The sequence below is a fragment of the Abramis brama genome (genome assembly GCF_963993115.1).
Source record: "Abramis brama genome assembly, chromosome: 11".
Classification (NCBI taxonomy): Eukaryota; Metazoa; Chordata; class Actinopteri; order Cypriniformes; family Leuciscidae; genus Abramis; species Abramis brama.
The window spans coordinates 5937989-5960927 of NC_139973.1; the positions used below are offsets into that span (position 1 = coordinate 5937989).

At 34.8% G+C, this 22939-nt stretch overlaps 2 protein-coding genes across 2 annotated transcripts; one reads left to right on the forward strand and one right to left on the reverse strand.

Annotated features, from left to right (window-relative positions):
* Positions 1-980: 980 nt before the first annotated feature.
* On the reverse strand, positions 981-11872 carry eif2s2 (eukaryotic translation initiation factor 2, subunit 2 beta). The gene is made up of 9 exons (XM_084128894.1): positions 11576-11872; positions 8297-8474; positions 6220-6326; positions 5857-5983; positions 5620-5720; positions 4930-5078; positions 4639-4695; positions 2485-2570; positions 981-1526 (listed from the first exon to the last, which is right to left on the reverse strand). Exons 1-9 carry the CDS (start codon positions 11588-11590, stop codon positions 1351-1353), a joined length of 996 nt encoding a protein of 331 aa, XP_083985020.1. The 5' UTR covers positions 11591-11872; the 3' UTR covers positions 981-1350.
* Positions 11873-17919: 6047 nt separating this feature from the next.
* asip1 (agouti signaling protein 1) lies at positions 17920-22504 on the forward strand. The gene is made up of 4 exons (XM_084129134.1): positions 17920-17992; positions 18672-18845; positions 19058-19110; positions 19834-22504. Exons 2-4 carry the CDS (start codon positions 18686-18688, stop codon positions 19996-19998), a joined length of 378 nt encoding a protein of 125 aa, XP_083985260.1. The 5' UTR covers positions 17920-17992; positions 18672-18685; the 3' UTR covers positions 19999-22504.
* Positions 22505-22939: the final 435 nt, after the last annotated feature.

The following is a 22939-nucleotide window of genomic DNA, read 5'->3' on the forward strand; positions in this document are numbered from 1 at the left end:
AAAAATTGAAAATAGCCAGGTCTAAAACATGTGGCAATTAATACAGATCTTGCATTAGGAAGCAATTTGACCAGTGCTAGTGATTTCTCCTTAAGCTTCATTTTCAGTGCCAATACAGTCTGTGCCATGAGCCTTTTGTAAAGGAAGTAACATAAGAAAAAGAAATTCACACTGCATTCTTCAACATATCTAATGTGGTGCAAAAAAACTGATCTGTCCAGATCGTGCACACTGAGGGTCGTGTTTCATATTTATTTTTTTCCCCTATGCGTTTTGCTCCAGGACGACTGACTGACATATCAAACACTTACTCAGCTGTCATACTTTGAGCAGTCACATAAACAATTGTGTTGGTTCACAAAGAGGCCCACTGCCCTGAGGGTATTTGTGTAAAAGTATCACATGTTTAGGAATACACTGGAATGCTCGGTGTCGAAATAACTTTCCTTGATTTATGTCAGTGGGATTTTGAGGCTCTTTGGAGCTTAAACAGGCCTGGTGGATTCATTTGGACAGAAGAAAAGACTACAGCCACAACTTTCTTAAAAAGACCAAATTTACATCACATTTTTCAGAGTAACTATCACGCTAACATTTTAAGTATAAAACACCCACAATACCCTTTATTAACATTATTGTAATATTTTACTATTCTATGACAACTGCGCAGCAACACTTTAAATTCAATAATTTTCACCAGGAGCAGAAAAAACATTGCATATAGAGAATGATCCAGGCTAACTCATATTTTTCATATTCATTTAAAAAAATAAGTGTTATTCCAGTTCTTTTAAGAGATGTTTAATCAACATTCATCCCTTTAAAGTACAGAAAAACGTAGGAGGCTGAATAGAAGTGTCTGTTTACAGAATCATAATAAAAGATACAGTACATTTCAAGCAAATAAATGCTCCTTTCTTGATCACGTCCAGTCTCTCTAGACAAGACGTACTTCTTCACAGAAACATAGACTGCACATGTTTGCCCAGCTGGTATGCATTTTATTTAAATTGTTTCTCTGCAGGTTAATACAGCAACAACAAATTTCACCAACAGTTCATTCATAAAATCCTCCAGGCTCCGTGTTCTCTGTTCACATCTCACAGCACTGCTCCACAGCCAGACCCAACAAATCAAACCTCCCTCCATGTGCATACAAGGCAATTTGGAGCCGAAGGAAATTAAGTGTTGTACTTGAGATGGCCGAGATCTCGGTTAGAAATTTCAGACTTCCTGAACAGCGCAGAGATTCCGTAGGAACCCGCGTGTGAGTGGATGTGTTGAGTTTGGCCGTGGAGTGCAGGTGTTCAGATGGGCCGTATAAGGTGTGTGATGGTCGAGGGACAGGCGTTAGTTGGCTTTGGCACGCATCTGCGCTCTCTTGCCCGTCACCGCCTGGAATCCGGTCTTGATGCTGGCAACGGAACAGCGGGAGTGACACGTCTCGCACTGCAGGAAATAAAGACGTGTGTCCTTCTGCAAGATTGTGTCAGGAGACCGACACGTGTGGCATGTCACATACTCCTCTGCAAAACAAAATCAGTTCGTTGTTTTTTCCTCATGTAATGCAGAGCAGCAACTTATTGAAAGAAGTCTCTCATGCTCACCAAGGCAGCATTTATTTGATCAAAATTGCTAAATATTATTACAAATTAAAATAAACTTTTCTATTTGAATATATTTTAAAATGTACGTTTTTCCTTTGAAGACTGGAGTAATGATGCTGAAAATTCAGCTTCGCATCAGTCACATGATCCTTCAGAAATCATTCTAACATTCTGATTTGTTGCTCAAGAAACATTTATAATCTTCATCATCAATGTTGAAAATAGTTGTGCTGCATATTTTTGTGGAAATGGTGATGTTTCATCAGGATTTTTTGATGAATAGATCAATGAACAGCATTTATTTGCATTTAAGTTTATTTATTACATTTATTAAAGCATTTATTAAACAGAAATCTCTTAGAACATTATAAATGTCTTTACTGTCACTTTTTACCAGTTTAACGCATCCTTGATGAATAATCATCCCACAAATGTTTGAATGGTATCCCAGTTTCAACAAAAATGTTAAGCAGCAAAAACTTTTCAATATTGATAATAATAGTAATAATAATAATAATAATAATAAGACATTTTTGTTGAGCAGCAAATCAGCAACGATGCTGAAAATGTAGCTTTGTGTCACAGGAATAAATTACATTTTAAAGTATATTCAAATAGAAAACAGTCTCTTTTTATTTGTAAGAATTTTTTGCAATATTACTTTTTACTGGATTTCTTTTAATGAAATAAATGCAGCCTTGGTAAAACATTAAAACATTAACATGTAATGTTTCCAAAGTCTATATATAGACACACACACTTAAGATAAAAAATATTTCTATAAATATTGATTATAATATACTAAGCATGAAAAATATTATGGGCTTGTTACGAGTCACAACTACTGTACGTTTAAGAACAGTCAAATAAAACTCACTTATATATCTTCTTAAGACATTCTCTATCTGTTTCTGCTGGAATCTGCCTTTGATGACGAGCTGATTGTTTCCATCTATGGACCCGCTGAAAAGTGAATACAGTGTTTAGTGCATTTCTAAAATAAAAAAGGCTTCTTTTAGGTTAAAAACACCACCAATTATTTTCAATATTCTTTCCAAATCGCAAACTTCCAGTTTCCAGAAACAGAAAGAAGAATTCTACAAGTGTAAGACTGATCTCTTTCAAAACTACAATCATCTGTAAATATCCAGGAGGCAAAATCGATGGATTTCGTTTCACGTGTCATCTGAGATGCATGTCAGTGGACACAACGAGGTGCTGAAATGAGCGTTGAGCACTGAAATCAGCCTGGAAATCTTTTAATAATGCCTTTTGAAACGTTCACAAGGTCAGTCGCTCCCTTTAGAGCAGCAATGCCTTTCTCAAATGATTCAGGTTTCTCTGACATTATGTGAAACGCCTCCAGCAAAAAGTGAAAATGAAGTGTTCTGACGGAGGGTTTCAGTCGCACAGAGACACTGGAAAAATAAACCGAGAGCTTGCCAGACACCAGTACGATATTTTGCAAGGTTAATGATCACTGACAAAGAAAAAACATTGGTTTAGTGGTGCTCTCCATAAAACAGAATAATAATTCACTTTCAGATTGCATAAGGACAGAACATCACAATAGACTCTTTCCATGAACATGGTACAAAACGGTGCCAGAAACTCTTTTGCAGCAAATAGTTAGTGAGAGGAACCACTTTGCCAAAAGCGCACGATGCAATATTTGCGACGAGACCAGCAACACGACAAATCTGATGAAGCACTTGACAGTGCACGGAATAAACTTAGCAGAAAGTTGCTCCGTCTTGGACTGCAAGAACAACTAGAGCGAGTCACATAAATTAAAGGGATAGTTCACCCAAAAATAAAATATGCTGTCATCATTTACTCTTCCTCAAGTTGTTCCAAACCTGTATGACTTTCTTTCTTCTGCTGAACACAAAAGAAGATATTTTAAAGAAGGTTGGTAATTAAACAGTTGCTGGTCCCCGTTGACTTCCATAGTATTTTTTTTTTCCTACTATGGAAGTCAATGGGGTCCATCAGTCGTTTGGTTACTGACTTTCTTCAAAATATCTTCTTTTGTGTTCAGCAGAAGAAAGAAAGTCATACAGGTTTGGAACAACTTGAGGAAGAGTAAATGATGACAGCATTTTCATTTTTGGGTGAACTATCCCTTTAACCGAAACTCAGAGAACAGGCTACTTTCCTCACACACATGAGAAATATATCTATACAAAGCCTGAAATGTCTACTTTTAAACTAACCAATTCAAATCGAAATCTAGGGCTGGACGATATGAACTAAAAAAAAATTTTTTAACCTTGATTACAATTAATGATTTTTTGAAAATTACGTCGGAAAATAGTTCCACCAGATTTTGCTGTGGTACCAAAATTGGTACCGAGAACCATAAAATTTTAATGGTATTGGTACCGAGTACCGACTACTGGAATTTTGGTATCGTGACATTAACTGGAGAGTTGATGAGTCACTGAATGTCACCTTCATCTTTGAGGCCAACACTGACACTAGTTTATTAATAAACAATTAAAATGTCTCCTTGCTATTTTTTTCTGACACATTCATAATCATTAGGCTACTTTTGCCAGTGCTTTGCGGCAAGCTTGAGCGTGAGGCGTATATTCGGCCCCCCAGTGGCCTATATGAGTCTGAGTATGTTAAAAAATAAAATAAAATAAAAAAGTCACCAAACTGAAAATAATAAATCAAAGGTGTTTTTAGGCAATCTGTAATGTAATCTTGTTAAAACTGATTTCATAAAATTGGTATCGAAAAAGTATAATTCAGGAACCAGTATCGAAGTCAAGCTGTCCGAAGTCAAATGTTTTAATGGTTGCCTAAAAAATATATATATAAAAAACAAACAAAAAACCCCCCACCATTTTAAGGTGCAGGAAACTAGCTACTTGTCATGCCATGTTAGTTTTATGCTAGATAACATTTTACCAAACATATCTAATAGTTGAATATCTAGTAATGAAATCATGGGATTTGTGCCCAAGACACCAAGTTGTAGCCTTTCACGGGAAGAGCCAATAACAATATAAAATAAACTCACCTTGTACCTAACTCAGCTAGCAAAAACGCCAAAAGATGTTTTGGCTGTCGATGCAACCTGACAAAAAAAAAAGAAAAAAAAAGTACTGTTAAGAACCATACAAAATAAAGATTGCATTTGCAAATATGTGATATTAATATTTTTGATTGGCAGCTATTGAAATGCCCAACAGAAAGGCAAAAATAATGGCTCACTTTCCAGTTGTTCAGAGAAAATCAAACTCAGTATCATAAACAAAAAGTTGAATTACAACTCTATAAAACAGCTTGACAATTTTGAGTTTTGACTCACAGTTTGCAGATGTCTGTGAAGTTTACGAAGGAGGTCTTCTTTGTGCCGACCCTGACAACTTGAGGCGGCTTCATCACAAACTTTCTCTTTTCTCCTGCCACCATGTCTGGATTTTTTTCCCGCATGATGTTAAAGACTCTATTCAAAAGCTAAAATAATGTGATATTTTCAGTCAGTTTTAATTGAGAGCAGTCATTGTCTACAGAACATAGTGTACAAACTCTATGGCAATGATTATTTAGTTAAAAGTTTTCAAGAGCATATGCTATAATAGTAAGTTCTGTTTACATAATTGTATTAAATGTAGAGCAGTCCCAAAAAGTACTTGGACAATTATGCTATCCTTAATATATGGCTGTCTTTGCATGAGATAACAAAATAGCAACATTGTTTAAAACAAAGACATTGTGTAAAAGTATTGTGACAGGTTCTGGTTGTCAAACGTTTGAGTTAACGTGATGATCTACACCTGTGTGAACTTGATGAGAACCAACTTCATACATCCACTAAAACTCATCTTGACACCAGCTGTAGTAATTCCAAACATGTCGCATAAAAGAGAAGTTAGCAGAGAAAAGCTGTTCTGCCAAGAAAAGCACCAGATGGCAGCAGTCTCAGGTCCTTCATCAAGTTATCACCTAAAACGTGCACACATGTTCCGCAAGCTTGGAAGTAAAAGCTCCCATTCACCTCATCGTATGTGTAGTCTCTCTCCGATCCTGCCCAGGCAGGGCCTGTCTGTGAGCTGAACGTGATATCATCGATGGTTTTACTGTCGTCATCTTCGACACCTTACACACAAACATTCAAGTTAAGTCAGCTTTATTTGTATAGCACTTTATACAACAGTTTGTTTCGTATTGCAGCTTTGCAGGGATTAGATTGCAGTTATTTACAAAAAGCGCTCCACTGAAGTCATGTACTTACTATCATCTTTGCTTTGACTGTCTGTGTCCTCTTGAAAATCTCGGACTTTTCTATGTTTCTTCTTCTTAGGCAGCATTAAGTCATCATCCTCTTGTGTTTCTGATGGCTCTGTTTCGATCTTCAGCTCCTTTTGGAAATTTGCAATTTAGTTAGTCCACGACGATGCATGACAACAGCTGTCGGTGGGCTCCAAATGCAAAGACTCTGATGTGATTGCTCAGTTATCAATTTATATTTTAAAGGAAACCAAGTCTACAAGAAAGGTAGCGCGTTCATGATCAAAACATCTTTCACTGACAAGCAATTACGGCAATGAAAACAATCAACAGTTTAACAACTATACATATGCAACAATCAACTGACCTTCATTCCTTCCTCAAGCTCGGCATCAAAAATCTTCTCTTTTTTGGACTTCTTTTTCTTTTTCTTCTGGTTGAAGAAGTTTAAGTCATCCAGGTCATCTGATGTTTCTGGATCATCACCAAAAGAAATAATTAACAAACCACACCTTTTGGATTACACAAGATTTCACTGAGAAGCAATCAACATTCAGTGTGCAAAGCAACGATTAGGAATATATTGGATTTTTGCAATAAATATTTAATAACAATATTGCATATTATTCTTTTGTCAATGTTAGAATCGAACACTTTTTATGTGGCTATTACATTTCTTTAGCCAATTTTACACTGGAATTTTTTTTTTTTAGCTAATTTCATTGAATCAACATAGAAGTGTGTCAGGTAACAGGCAAATGCTAGGGGTGGGGGGGGATCAATTCACATATGAATTATATGTTCCGTCGATTCGTAACGAATCACAAATTTCAAATATAAAGTGTTACGTCTTTAACTTTGCAGTACTAAAAGTTATTGAGACAGTGTTATTAAAATCACAATAAGCTGCATAAAAAGACTCAATGTGGCACAGATACTGTCTCTCAGATGCATGCAATCCCGAATTCAGGTTTCTTTCACAGCTTATTGTGCTTGAATGGTGAAATACACACACAATTATGTAAAAATGCACATTGTGTGAAGTATTCACATCTCACAACACAGTCTGTTAAGTTCTACACAAACATAAACAGTTGGGAATAAATCAGATGTGTAACATATTAGATCCATGCATTTGTTCTTAAAGGGACAGCAGCCTAATATGTTGCCATCCGTTTCATTAATGTTAATTAAAAAAAAAAGAAGAAAATCCCTTTCTGCTTTTGACTAAATCACTGGTATCTTCATTATGAATCGATTTATATTCAACAGTGAAGAGTCAATTTAATACATTTAATTATTCAATTTCTATAGAATTTCTTAAGACATGTTAAATAAAACTAGGCTACTGTACCTGATTTTTTTTCTATTGTTTATTGTCCTATTGTTTATTTATTTTCATTTATTTACCAGTTTTATATTTGCAAAAGTTTTTATTTTTGTATCAATTCATTGTATTTATGTACTAAGTAGTTTTTCTTTTTGTCTCAGGGTTGCCTTGTTTTATTAAAGAAGACTGCAAGCCAAGTGTAATGATTTTTGTTTTATAATATTGGGTTGACTAAAATGGAGTAGAATAAACAATACATTTCAAGGTTTACATTTAATTCAGTGAGATGTTTTCTTCAAGATCTATTAAACTGTCTACTGCAGTCAAATAAGAAAAGTAACAAAACAGTAAACTAGAATCAAATCTATTCATACATCAAATCGAAATCTGATTTAAAATCGAGAATCAAATACTGCTGTTTATTACAATTCATTGTTATATTGATGCAAAAAAATATTTGTGTTGTTTCATGTTGTAAAAGTGAGTAATGCGAGTCAAAAGTGGAAGCGAAGAAGCCAAGCTGACAAGAAGTGAGTCAGCTTGGAAAACATACCTTGATTATTGATCAAAAAAGATTTAAGTTCACTTTTTGGGTTATTTGTAATTTGTTACTTGTTGTTGTTGTAAATGCAAAGAGAGCTGATCTTTTTTGGCCTCTTAAAACTGCCTTGGAGTGATTGTTCAAGTTTATATATACAGCGTTTTATTTTTATTGGATTTAAATTGTAAAAATCAAAATGGCTTGTAGGAAATGCTAGGGAAAATTAGGCATTCATTCACTATCCATAAATAATGGCAGGTGTGAAAAGCCCATAATAATACTGATTTGTGTTCACTACTCTATATTATGGAAGCTTGTTTCCACCACGAAACAAAAAATTAAAACAGGTTGTGACTATTTCACAATTCTTAATTTTTTCTCTCTCGCAATTGCAAGATAATATATCTCAGTATTCTGCCTTTATAACTTGCAATTGAGAAAAAAGTCAGAATTGCAAGATTTTATCCCACAAACAAGCTTCTATCCTGTATACCCCTCATACTACTATGGTTAAGTAGGCAGTGAAAAAAAAAGCAACAGCACTAATGCACAATAGAACGGCATGTGTTTCACCTCTCTTCCTCCCCCCATCATCATCATCAAGATCGAACTCTTTCTCCTCGCCCCCGTCAGCCTCAGTCTCTTTTGTTTCCAATTGTTGGCCTTCTTCTCCCTCACCACCATCTTCCTCCAGCATGAAAGGCTTCTTCTTTTTCTTCTTCTTCTTGGTCATAGTGGGATCAAATATCATCTGGAAGGATGATAATAGGAGTTTAATAATGACACAACATTGAACACAGGCTGTCAAAAGACATGTCCTAATGAGAACTAATCAGAACTAATCCTACTAATCATACTAAAGCTTATTTAATTATCCGAGTAAAAAAACTGAAGTTGTCATTTACAGCATCTGAATAATGAACAGTTCAAATGTGATCACAGAGGAATTACAAGACAATAAATGTGAAAATTCTCTGGACGGGAATCACATGGTAATACTACACTACTTTGATATATACCATGGTGCAGAAATGTACATTCACATAGTCCTCAAAAGCCACGTGTCCTGGAACAGTTTGTCCCAGGAACTTATTTTCCCCATGACCTGTTGCTGATTCGAACAGCAAACAACTCTTACTGCATGCACCGCAACAGATTTTTAAAATTGGTGGTTGAAATAAAATGCTGCAGAGTCAACCAATCATCATGTCCAGTTCCCAATCCCAAAAGTTCCAGAACATTGAAAAAGTACTACCTCACGAGCAGGGACTTTCCATAGCGGTCAAGTCCGTCAATAATCCACTCTATTAATTATAATTTTTTGGGGTAAAAAATAAATAATAATAATCACAGGTTTTTGGGCTTATTTTAAAAAATGTGGTTGCTTGTTAGGAAAATATGACAAGCAACTTTTTTTCTTTACATTTTCCTTACATTTACTACCTTTCTCGACCCTGAAATTGGTAATAAGTTGCAGTGTATGGATGGACAGAAAGCTCTCGAATTTCATCAAAAATATCTTAATTTGTGTTCCAAAGATGAACGAAGGTCTTACAGGATTGGAACGACATAAGGGTGAGTAATTAATGACTGAATTTTCATTTTGGGGTGAACTAACCCTTTAACAAACAATGCCACCAACAGAGATGAACAGAGATGAACAGAGCTGAACAGAGCTGGAGAGGAAACATGCGAGCTGATGGATGGTGCAAGGAGGAGAGGCATGTAATTTAAAAATATTTTTTTCAATGTATTTTTCATTACAGGCTATAGGCTAACAAAAAAACAAGTATACTAATGCTATCAGTAGGTAGGTCTATGGTTTGAATTTATTTTATTATAATATCCTCCTGAGACCCAGAAAAAAAAACATTTTTTGAATTTAGTTTTTTTTTCATGTCATCATTGTTTAGAGCACAAGAAACAAATGGTAAAAAAAAAAATTTTTGAAAAATAATATTTTATTCATGTTATGCTATGTCCTCTGTAGTCGACACCAGGACTAAGTTGTTTAAAAAATAAAATGACATGAAATTATATGTATAGGCAAAAACAATGGGATTTTTTTTTCAATCACCAATAAATTTTGGGGTTTCAGGATTTTTTTTAACCAAAATATGTATAAAGGTGATTCCCATAAATTAATATTCCCATTCAATGCAATGTATCTATACACCGTATCTAATTTGCACATTAATGTGTTCTTGGAGCAACATTTAATGGAAAAAGAAGTGTAATAATTTGAGTAATAATTGGCAACATTTTAATAACATCTAATATTTCATAGGAATATTGATGTATAATTTATTTCCATATTCACTTCTTGTGTCTCCCAAAATGCCTGATAAACATGATTTAAGTCCTGATGTCCCCTACAGTGGACATGTATAAAATCAATGCCCTGTTTTGTAACAGAATGTAAATTTTTTTTATTTGAAACCCCATAACATTTTCCTGAGATGTTGGTTTATGAAATACAATTTGAAAAGTAGTCCGATTTAAATTATAATTACAATATATTATCATATTTCCTACATTTGATCACTAAATTAATGTCAGACATTTTTAAAGACCAAGGAGAAGTTGTTTTCATGGTGAAACCTCCAAACATTTGGTGTCTCTGGAAAGTCCTGAATGTGCTCTTTACAGGACATCCAGGTTGTGACATGTATGGTGTCAGAGAAATTCACTAAAATATAATGTCCACTACAGTGGACAAAAGTCTATTCCTGGGTCCCAGGAGGATGTGTGTCTATATTGCAGCGTGCTCTTGCCTTTAACACGGTGCCGTGTGTATGTGTGTTCACTACTCCTAATGTGTGTGTACTAACTTGGATGGGTTTATGTCACTTTTTCTCCTTTTCCATCTCCAAACCCATTCTGCTCACGTGATCGGAGGATATGCATGCCTTCCTGCTTTGTTGCAATTTAATGATTTTTGTAAAATTCAAATGATTTAAAACTCAGAGTGGTTTCAGTTTAATATGTTGCAGGCTCATTTATTGATAAAAAAATTATATTGATAAATAATATTGATGATAATAAATAATATTGGGCTTGTTTTTGAAGCTGCGATTGCTTATTTGTCTTGCTAGAGTTGGCAACACTAGGACTATCTGAGGAGAACATATTTACCCAGAACTTCCCTGGTCCCTAAAGTCGAAGCTGAGTAACGATACCACCCCAGTCACTAGTTCCTGAGGGAATGTTCTTCCGGTGGAAATGATGCTACTTGGTACTTTACTACACTTGTTTGTATGGAACGCTGTTTATTGAATAATTACCATATTTATATAGCATGGTATTTGTATGATTATTCAGGAATACCATGATATGTGTCTGAAAACACAGTAACGTTGTAGAAACAATGGTACCACAAAACAAGAATTACCGAGAAACGTCTACAATACATGGTAGTGCCACAGTAAATATCTAAAAAACATGGTTGTATTATGAGGACTAATAAAACACAGTACTCGTCCAAAATAACATGTTATTACCTCGTCCAAACAAACACGATAGTACCCCAATACCTGTCGAACTAACGCTAGCCTGTATTACTACGGTAAGTTAAATGTAAAAAAACCCACACAAAAAAACGTTATCATGTCTAATTTTCCATGGTGGTACAATATTACCTTTTGTCAATAAAATGGCAAGACTGTTAAAGAAGCGTAAGATATTTATATCTAACTAGCTGACAAATGACAAAATGATCTAGAAAAGACGAGCTGTGCACATGCTTCCTCGCAGCCTTTACTAGTAGGCCCGATTGTCCTTCTCTTTTGAATGTCTAATTAATTAAACATAAATTAACAGATAATCTTTCTAAAACAACGATTGTTTACTAACCTCGTCTCCTGACATGGTTTCGGGTTGTTGTGAAAACCCAAGAAGAAGAAAATAAGCGTTATAATAGACTATTCTTCACGGTACACCTTTCCTCGAAATGCGAGTGGCTCGCGACAGTCCGGGCGGAGCTCCGTACGCATGCGCGTTAGATTGGCCTAGGCGCATTGCATGATGGAAGTTGTAGTTTTGGCCTGCAAATCTACGTAGGGAAGACCAGAGTGACATATAGCCCATTTTTCTCAACGTTTGTTACTTAAACTTTAAAATGACTATATTTAACTAAAACAGTTGTGGCACAGAGATGTTTTCACACAGAAATGTGACTTCGACAGTTGGGGATTACAGAACTCCCCAGTCCCTTCATGTCTTGTTTGGGCAGATTATTTGGAGCTCATGAACCAAAACCCTTCATGCTGACACAAGCTTGAGAGTGTTTACATGAACAAATGAGTGAGCTGGAAGAAAGACTCTTAAGAGTTAAGTAAATCTTGGGAAATAATGCTCACATTGGTTTCTAACTGCATGGCTTGAGGAGGTATCTGGGGTTTCACATTCTATGAATCTACACTACAATATCTTATCTTCAGACCCCTGCTCCAGAGTTGAACCTGGGTACTTTTGTTCTTTATGTACATACTGGCTTGCAAACCATTTTATTCCTCTAATCTGTTTAAAATTGCGGTGGGATTCCTGGCTCCCAGAGAGCTAAACCCTTGCTTCATCCTTTCCTGTCTGCTTCTTAATAACAATGTCATGTTACAATGTTACATGCAATCATAGAGCACATAAATGTGAACTTTTCACTTTTTTTTTAGATCAAATACAGCCCCTGAGGTAAAAAGGTCTGTTCCATTTATTAGGCCTATAGCAACAGTAACCACCACATTACTTTCCTAAACACCTGTTATGAATTGTAACATTTCTTTATATTTATTTTTATATGTGATGTTGTATAAAAATATATAATTATTATATATGAGATTATTTTCTATCTATTGTCTAACGGTATAAAGGGTTTTAAAAGGGTTAAAAACACCTAGACCTATAGTTCAAAACTCTCTAAAATTAAGATATTTTTAACTCAAACCCTTTGCTGAAAGTCTAATAATGTGGTGTTTAATGTTTGGTTTCTGTTGTGCAGCTTAAGGCTTTAAAGCGTGTGTCTCAAGAGGAAGAGTCGCAGCTTGAACCCCTAAATGTAATATATCATGACAGTATAGATGCTAAAGAGGTCAGCAGTGGTATTTTTCAGGGTGTATGGGGTGGATCACCGCTAATGTATGCATTCTCCATACTACATTTGCTCTGAGCAGCTCGATTTTCCCGGTAAAAGAGCGCTCTTACCGCAAGCTGTGAAGTGAAAGAAAATGTATTCATGTGTAAATCTGCTTATAGGAAATAAGTAGTTTATGCTTTTTGAGCATGGGAGGGAAATCCAGACAAGAAAATCCAATATGTGCAGAAGGTAAAATGTGTCTTATTCCTTCCCTCTGACTCTTTCTCTCTCTTTTGTGTCTCTCTCTGTCTTCATTTGTGTTGCCTTTATCATGAAGGTTACATGAGGTCCTCTTTTGGGCTTTTTAACAGCCAGAAAAATGTCTAGGCTATATGTTCACAAAACCGGATCATTACTTTTATTGTGTATTATACTAGGTAGCCTATGTATTTCTGTCATTTTTAATGTAATAAATCTCTGTTACTTTAGTTCTCGTAGAGGTTCGGCCTTGTTTTTAGACTATAAACATTACTAATCAAAACACTGAAGCTATGCCGAGACGTCTTATTTTCATTATAGGCCCATTTCAAGTTTATATGTATAGCATTAACACTGAAACTGAAAATATACACGTGTCACAGGCATCGGAGAATAGCGAGAAAACCTTAAATTAGGTTGACAGATAGCGAACTATTTCGAATCTGTGGGCACTTAAATGCATGATGCAGTTTTTCACTGATCTCAGAGATTCTGTGATTTCGGAAACTGGATAGGAATATGGCTTTGAAACTAAATGTATATGTTGAAATCAAAGGTTTCTCTACCCATGGTACTACCAAACTACATAATAGCTTCAACAAATGGAAACACATGTCGAGTCACGCATCACAGTATATTTGGTGTCAGTTCTTACTGAATTATCCCATGTCTTTTCCGTTATGTGGGCATTTCTGTTTTATATCACTTCATACTTAGAATTGAATACTGTTTTAGTTTATTCTTTTATCTTATAAACGGTAAAGGAAAACTAGTAAAAAATACGTCCATTTATAAAATCTCGTATTTCACTGAAAATGTGTGACTTACAAAAATAACGTGTGACTTAATGTGTAATAATGTGTAACATGGCCAGAAATTGGCCAAATTAAAATGCTTTTTTATTATTATTGCTTATTTCATTTATTATACCAACAAACAAATTCTTATTCATTAAAATGTTTGTGAGTTTGTGATGAATTTTTTTATTCATTCATTGTTTATTTAAAAAGCACATTTAAAAAAACCAAAAAAAAAAAAACAAAGTGCTGTACAGAGCTTTATAATCAATAAGAGCAAACAGAATTAAGTACACAAAACTAAATAATTCATCAAATAGTAAAAGCCACAGTAAATAAGTGAGTTTTAAGCTTTGATTTGAAAATAGAGAGAGATGACACAGATCGGATCCATACCGGTAGAAGCTATTCCAAAGTTTAGGGCCTGCTATCGCAAAAGCTCGGTCCCATATGTTTTAGCCTATAGACGTGCGGACAGAGAGCGATCCAAGATCCCCGGACCGAAGTGACCTAGATGGGCTGTGAGAACGTAGCATGTCAGAAAGATCACCTGGTGCTAGGCCTTTTATTGATTTAAAAACGAAAACTATAATTTTACATTCTATTCTCAATTTAACGGGTAGCCAGTGCAAAGAAATTAAAATAGGAGTAATGTGATCAAATATTCGACTACCGGTCAACAGCCGAGCCACAGCATTCTGAACCGTTTGTAGACGCTCAATGGATGAATGGTTAACTTCAAGTGAATTGCCATAATCAAGACTCAAAGCAATGAATGCATGAATAAATATTTCAAAGTTCTTCAAAGAGAGAAAAGATTGAACTTTTTCTAAGGTGTCATAAATAGAAGAAACATGATTTAACAACAGAATTTGTTTATCAAACCAAAGTCCTGAATCAAACAAAACACTTAGTTTTTTTTATTCTCTTGGACCCTGATTTCACTGTGCTATAAAACTTAAATACATATTTAACTAATTTTGCGTTTTTCAAAATCATACGTGTGCACAGCACATTTTTTGAATATAGACATATTAAAAATATACAAAATAAATTTGCATGAATAAAAGAAAAGTCACATCTATTGAATATGCAGTTAAAATCACCTTAAATAAGGAACAAGAATGAATTATTTGAAGTGTTACAGAGAACAAAGCATTAAGAAAAGATCACAAATTCTGCAAATAATTTTAAATAGGCAAGATCTGAAAATCTGTTCATATTAAATCACTTCATATCAAGAGAATTATAGTTTTATAATGTCATTTATTATACAACTTTCTTTAGCAACTAAATCAAACTGACTGCAACCAGTTTATCACCAAGCTTATAAAACATGAGCCATTCGTGAATCACATCGAGATAGATGTGAGAGATGTTAATGTTTAGCTAGCGTGCAAAGGAAACACGGTTTAAAACTTGATCTCTTAAAAATAATAATAATAATAATGTAATTAAAAAAGGCAAAATCACTACCAACATGATACCCAGTGATCACCGTGCATTTTTGTTGTATGGAAAATAACATTTTCATAATAAAAGAAGGTTTCAAAAATAGGATAGGATACTAAGATTTGTTTTCAGAGAATATATTCTATAGAACAGACGGTGAAACCGTACTACTTTTTGTTATTAGAATCACAGGCCTTTACAGTTATGTTTTGTTTTGGTTTGGATCGTATGCTTTTGCACCCAGCTGGCACAATTTTCAGTCTCGCACAAGTTCTGATAATTGCACCCCAGAAAACTGGTGTTAATGACAGAAAATAAGTGGCTGAGAAACACATGCTTTCTTAGCTTGTCCAGACCCTGTCAAACCCACATTTACGGCATCTCTTCATTCTGGACAATTCAAAGGTTTCCAAAATCCCCTGAGAGCAATGTTCGGCACTCACTTGGTTGACTTTCCCCACTTGCAGTTCCATGGCTTTGATTTTACAAAAGTTTCCAAGCCTCTGACAACGTCCAGATGAGCAAACAACAGACTTATTCCTAATGAACTGCATACTTTGGCATTAAATATGTGAACGTAATGTCACCACCATTGAACCAGCCAAAAAAACAATACAAAAAACAATACTGACATGATTAGATCCTGATCCCGTACCTCTCTTGGTGTTTTTAAATCTCACTTAATGACTACTTGCTCACACTTGCACTCAACTGGATTTAATTTAGTCATTTTTGTATTTGTTTTGGACTGGGTCTCATGCGGGTTGTATGAATATATTAGGTCCCGGTTTGTAAAGCACTTTGGCCAACATGTGTTGTTTTCAAATGTGCTATAGAAATAAATGTGATGAATGGATTGATGAGTGATTGATTCCTTTTATACATCCGATTATATCATTTAAAGTAAACAGTTCACATTGAATCTATTTGTAACATCTGGGCATTCTCTTAGGAAAAATCTTTGGAGAACAAGGTTTGCAAATACGTGATTTTGTTATGAACATTTGCTTCCAAGGTCAGAAGGTGAGATGTTACTACAACTTAAGATACTGGGCAGAAACTGTTGTTGAAAGTGTCGTGAAACGCCTGAATAGTGCCATTGTGTTGAAAATGCATGCATACAACAAATCCATTTCAAATGAACATCCAAATGCATGTTCTTTTGATAATTTGCTCAGATGATCTTGCAGCAATCATACATCCCCTAAGAGGAAAAACAGTAAATTACCTCAGCTTGTGGTTTTCTGTGTATAATTATTGTTGGTTGTGGTTTTCTATTGGTGCATCTCATGTGAGTAAGGATGCCCCGCTCTCACGCCAGTTACACACGTCATCAGAGAAGAGATGTTGCTGCCAGAAAGAGAGGAAGTTCTTTTGATTAATTATTTTTCAATAGATGCAATATTTCAGATTAAAATAGAGCGAAGGCCTTTAAAATCATTTTTTTTAAGTGAGAGTAGTGGCATCTGGAGGCGTTAAAACAATTAAAACTTGTGTAATGTCATGGTGTAACCACCTAGCTCCCTATAAATATATAAAGAGTTGTTTTTTAGACATAATGTCTTACTTATATATTTTTTTGCATTTAGATATACTGTATATTTATACATTTTTGTCAAGGTTAGGATATTTTTTGTTAGATATGCATCAGGTTTTGCATTATGGTTGCAATCAAACATTAAAATTTAGTTAGAAAGGGAACACATGAAAAGCATTTTTGTTACTCAATATTTGATTGATAATTAAAAAACCTAACAAAATAAGGAATGGATAGCGATAATTCTAAACACTTCATACAAACATTTTGTAATTAATGTAATTTTTGTCTGTGCATTCTGCATTGGGGTTGAATTGTTGATTTTATTTCACACATTTGCAAGGTCTTGCAAGGTACCACCAAAAGATTCGTATTCATATTTTTTATGTTTTTCATATTCATTTCCAATGTCGGTTCATTTTGACTGCAAGGTACCAAGTTTTACTTTTTATTTTTCGACCCTTTAACATATCTGAATCATGTCCATGATTTTTTTGTGAGTTCACATAGCTAATGCGACAAAAGTCACCAAGTGTCATCCCATTCTGTTGAAACAAAAAAATAAATAAATTCAAAACGTACATTTTTTTGGTCAACTCCAAAGAGGACCAAAGAGGTCCAGAGGGTTAAAGATAACAAGGCACTGAATAAAATAAATAAATAATGATGTGCATGGATAAATCCTGCAATATTTCATAAAAAATAAGATTTGTAAATTTTGATTCCATGGTGACTTTACATTTTCATTGGTGTTCGAATTTCACACAGGTAGTTCATCACATTAAATATGAACATGTTCCAATAAAGTCTGACAAATGCTTTAATTTGAACTGTATATCCACAGTTTACTCATTTTCATTCAGACAAAAGTGTTTATGACATTCACACATTTATAAGCAACTTTTTTTTAGTGCAAACACTTATTCAGCCCACTATATACACATACACTTAGCCCTCACCCTCTCTCTCTCTCTCCCTCTGCTCCGTCTGGACGTAGGATCCGCCCCTGCTTAATTTTTATCATTTCGCCCCTTTCTGAATTTCCTGACTAAAAAGTCTGTCTGACATTTCTCTCTCAGTCTCAGCAGGGGAGCGGGGAATATCTCAAGCCAGCCACAAAAAGGGAAAACGGGGTGTCCCATTACTCACCAGGACAGGTCAGTTTGTAAACGCCGACTCCTGAAGATTACCTTGGGTATCGGTTTTGAATGCACTGTGAAAGAGGATATAAAAAAAAAACAGGAGATTGTCAGAAAAAGGAGGTTAAACATGGTGAGAAATGATAAACTGTGATCAAATGCCATTAGAAATACTGTACACTGTAAGCAAATTTTATATTCGAACTGAGTGTGTGATTTTTGTGAAAACTGTTCTCGGTTGTAGGAACTAATATTGAACACAGGAATATAACAGTCCTAGTTTTACTTGCTATTTGGCCTATATAGAAATGACTCTGCTGTGGTTTTGTGCAAAATCTAGAGGTTATAATTCTAACTATAGCATTAAACTGCTTCTTATAGTGTGTAAATGTTCTGATGTTGTGCATGATGACAAATGAATATGTTTGCTGTATGTCTAACATCTCACAACCATTTGAGCTTCAGTTTGGACAAATTTGAAAGCAAATTCATACGGGCTAGTTCTCTCTCGTGTTTACTTTTATGATTTGTTTTGGGCTTTAAAATTGCAAGGCAAGAATTTAAAGACTTTAAATATTTATACAAAGTTTAAACATCCTGATCTAATTCTGTTTGTGTGTGTGCATGTGTGTGTGATCATCACGGAATCAGCACTTTTTTGTTTCTGATTCTGTTTTTAAACTATTGTTTTGTGCAGGGTGAAGTCCTAATATGAGTCCGTCATTGTTGCTGTGCTGTTTGCTGCTCTGTTTAGCCTGCTGTGTCACGGTACACACACACATGCTTATGGAGGAACAATACAGCTCCAACCAAACAAGCATCAGCTTACAAGTCAATAACCGAACAGATGCACCTCCTGTGCTCATAGTCGGTAAGGCTTCTTTCTCGAACACACAAGTTGTGAAAATAATATACAAAACAAATGATCACCATTATTAATCAAGTAGTAAATAAATTGCTACAAATTGTACAAATTAAAATTCACATCGGAATAAATCATTCTCTGTTTAACACTTCTTTGTTACTCATTTAGAAACTTAAAACTTCAACTTTCAAATTGATTTGTATTTTCCATTATCGAAGGGCTTTCAAAAACACCTAAGAAGAACAAGAAACTGGAAAAGAAACCAAAAAAGGTTTGTAATAAATTGTTATATATTCAATTAACTGATATATATAAACAGCTTTAATGCATTGACCCATACAATAATGCATAAGGATGTTTAATTCAGTTCATAGAGATTTAAAATGTTTAAGTTGATAATATGCTGATAATAAAAATGTCTAATTAAATATTTGTGATGAAAACAAATTTAGTCTATATAAACTGTTCACCTTTTATTCATTATACAGCCTATGTTTATTAAAATATTTTAAATAGATTTCGAATGTAGGCCTATTGTTTATTGACAGTCTGTGGTGAAAATTAGCCTACATTTTGAACATTACGGAAATAAAATATGGTCGACTCCTTTGTTTTGCTGAGGCTAATTTCATAGCTGGAAATTTACACACTTACATAGGCTACTATTTTCATAAAATGTCAAAATGACAGCTTGATATTTACCTGGATGTTTTTTGCTTTTCTTCACACGCCACATGTCAAGCTCTTCTCTGACACTTCTGTCTCCTAACAAAGTTTATTTAGAGGCGCATTCGTTTCGTTGGTCATGGAGTAGCCTAGCTAATAGACGCCATACCAGGGGTCGTAATTTGTAACTTTTTAATGCAAATAATTTTCATCATAAATAGGCTATTGAATGGGTTCCTCTTTATTTTTATGTTATAACCCTGGTACATAATTTGTCCGAAGCTGAAGCAGCACATTTAAATGCATGTTTTAATTGTATACTTTTCAGAAATTAAGTAACCGAATAAAGAGACCTCCTCCGCCGCCGAACTGTGTGCCGCTGTGGAGCAGCTGTAAGACCCCGAGCTCGGTGTGTTGCGATCAGTGCGCCTTCTGCCACTGCCGCCTCTTCAAGACGGTCTGCTACTGCCGCATGGGATACCCGAAATGCTGAACACTCTCTGACAGGAGCCATCATGATCCGGATGATCATGTGACTGTCCCTATCTTAAAGGCTTGTTTATAAAACCCTGTGGGATTATGACAACCGATTATCCATGCACTCCCATCATATAGCCTAATCATGAACGCGATCCGAATTCTCGGAGATATCGAGGCCTGATAAACCGTCAGCTCGTCAGAAGCGCCTGGGAGTAAAGCAGAGCCACCTGGGTGATTACCAAAGTGAACTTTTAATTACTTATAAACGTATTTTAAAAGGTTCACGTTAATGAAAATAATTATTAATGTTTGTATGAACACTTTGTGTTGTAAGCACTTTATGGAAAAACAAAACAAAAAAAACTTAAAGCACCCGTAACCGGTTTGAGCTGCTATACGTGCACTAAAACAACAACAACAACAACAACAAAAATCACCACCAAAATAGTTTTGTCGCGTTTAAGTTACTTCAACCGCCACCACTCATTAATAAATAAATTACAACAAAAATAAATTAAACGAAAGATTCAGAGAGCTTAAAATAAGATCCCAAATTTTTGTAAAGAAAGCAAAAACAGATTGCAATAATAGCGAGCTGTCTGTGTATAATAGGTTGTAGGCTAACGCTAATGTAGGCTAATGTGGAATATTTTTGTTGAAAGGCGAACTAGATTAGGATAGTACTTATTGGGACGATTTTAAACACGGCACATTTCTGTATATTCGTATAAATTGTGGATGCAATGTCTATTTCATTATCTTGATTCAAATAATGAAATAATCAGGGTCAATAGGCCTAACGTTATCCAATATGCCCAGTTATAAACTGATGAACGTAGCAGAATATTGCGCTTTTTAATTGTAAAAAAAATCATAAATGACATTATAGATTAAAAAGGAAAAATAAAACATTTTTATTTTGTCTATCAAATTTAATTCATGAAATTGCCTTTGCACGCTTTGCAAATTATGTGACAACTTGCCCCAGTAAGACCCCCGTGACAGAACAAAGACTAAGATTTAAAAAAAAAAAAAAAAAAAAGCTGTAATCATACATTTACATATGATTTTATATAAAGATTTAGGTGAGTACCATTTTTTTTCACTACTTCATTCACTTATTTGTGATTTGTGCCTGTTAGAGTGAAATATATATTTTAAATAGTCGTTTAAAATAACAATGTTGGCTATGTTCGATGTAGTCTCATATTTAATAAGCTGCATGCATAAACAGAACTATCAAATTGCTGTTTAAATAGTTTTAAATGACGTATAGCATGGCACACCACTGGATATACTGTACCCAGTATAAAATTAAAATATAACGCAACTAGGTACTTACAAGGTCTTGCTTTAAAGACAACTGATTAAGCAAAGCAAGATCAAAGTGTAAGGACACCAGTTGCAAACACCTTAAATAATTATCGATCCAACAGGTAATAAAACACACATTCAGAAACATACAAACACGCACACACAGGGTGACACTAAAGGTTCCAGAGGTCACAGCTGGTTCACATTGAAAGTAAGCAATGGCCAAGAGAGGAGAAGAAAAAGAAAAACTCAAAGAGATAGGCCTTTGTTATGTCTCTCAGGGGACACTTTCTGGGTATTTTAGGAGTCCAGTACATCTAATGGTCTACAGACTACTCTTTTACCCCACAAGCACTAATTACACTATTTTACAGTTTCCAACTAATAAGGGCCAAATTAGATTGAAACCATGTGTCCAGTATGGCAGACTGAGTTAAGGCATTGCTTATCTACAGAATAAACCGGTTTGGGCTCATTAGGCCCGGTACTGACAGCGGTTCTGCTATTTTTCAAAGCTCCAATTTGTGTTCCCAACTGCATATTGCGGCCTCTTTTCTCTTCTGGGAGTTGTCATTGTCACATGTCGGTCAGTGAATGCCTAAGATCAAGGAATCGTTACTGGACACAAGTAGAATTTTATATGTTTTGGCTTGCGATATTAAGATTATTTATGGGAAATGTCAAATGATGTGAAGATTCTTGAAATCGCTTCACATTATAATGTTTAACATCAGATACTCCACATTACACAACACTGGAAGAATCATGACAAGAAATGTAATCCAAAATCCTACTGCAATAAGCATTTCCAAGACTGTGAGATGGATCGCTATAAACAGATAGTTCACCCCAAAATAAAAAGGAAAAACAAAAAGAATCTGCAGGACTTCCTTTCTTCAGTGAAATGCAGATATTTGAATGTCAGTGGGTACAAGCAACATTGGACCCCATTGACTTGCATTGTACGAAAAAAAAAGTCACTGTGACAATTCAAAATATCTTCTTTTTGTGTTCCAGAGAAGGAAGCGTGCTGGTCTGGAATTACGCGTGGGTGCATAATTGACAGATTTTTGGGAGAACTATCCCTTTAAAGTTAAAGTTAAAAGTTAACATTCACGCAGTATTTTTGTCAAACAGCCTCAATGATGACTTTAGGCCAAGAAGATCTAAAATAACATTTCTACAAACCACATAAATACACATCAGTCATGAAAGAAAAAAATTAGAAGGGAAAAGTTTATATTCAACCCAAACCATACTTTCTTATAAATGATCAATTTTAGGAATTATGTTGTCTACTTCTTTTCAACGGTTTAAAGTGAATTCTGAACTAAAAGAGAGCAGTGTAAAACCCACTGCCTCAATGCCAGGCTCTTGCTAAAGTTTTCTTTAATGTGTCATTTTAGTATTATTTATTATAGTATTTATTTTTAATCAGCTTTTATGTTCATATTTTTCAGTATTCTATTTTAAAGAGAGAGTTCACACAAAAATGAAAATTCTATCACCTCAAGTTTTTTCATACCTGTATGAGTTTCTTTCCTCTGCTGAACACAAAAGATAAGATTTTAAAGAAGGTCGGAAACCAAACAGTTTATGGACCCCATTGACCTCCGTGTGTATTATATATATATATATAT

Excerpts from the sequence above, each read along its gene's own strand:
- eif2s2 (XM_084128894.1), bottom strand. Across the intron at positions 5,079-5,619 it reads GAGACTACACATACGATGAG|CTTTTGAATAGAGTCTTTAA; the intron begins GTGAATGGGAGC and ends ACATTATTTTAG. Across the intron at positions 1,527-2,484 it reads TGTCTTAAGAAGATATATAA|AGGAGTATGTGACATGCCAC; the intron begins GTGAGTTTTATT and ends TTTGTTTTGCAG.
- asip1 (XM_084129134.1), top strand. The coding sequence starts at position 18,686 with ATGAGTCCGTCATTGTTGCTGTGCTGTTTGCTGCTCTGTTTAGCCTGC. Across the intron at positions 18,846-19,057 it reads ACCTCCTGTGCTCATAGTCG|GGCTTTCAAAAACACCTAAG; the intron begins GTAAGGCTTCTT and ends CCATTATCGAAG. Across the intron at positions 19,111-19,833 it reads TGGAAAAGAAACCAAAAAAG|AAATTAAGTAACCGAATAAA; the intron begins GTTTGTAATAAA and ends TATACTTTTCAG.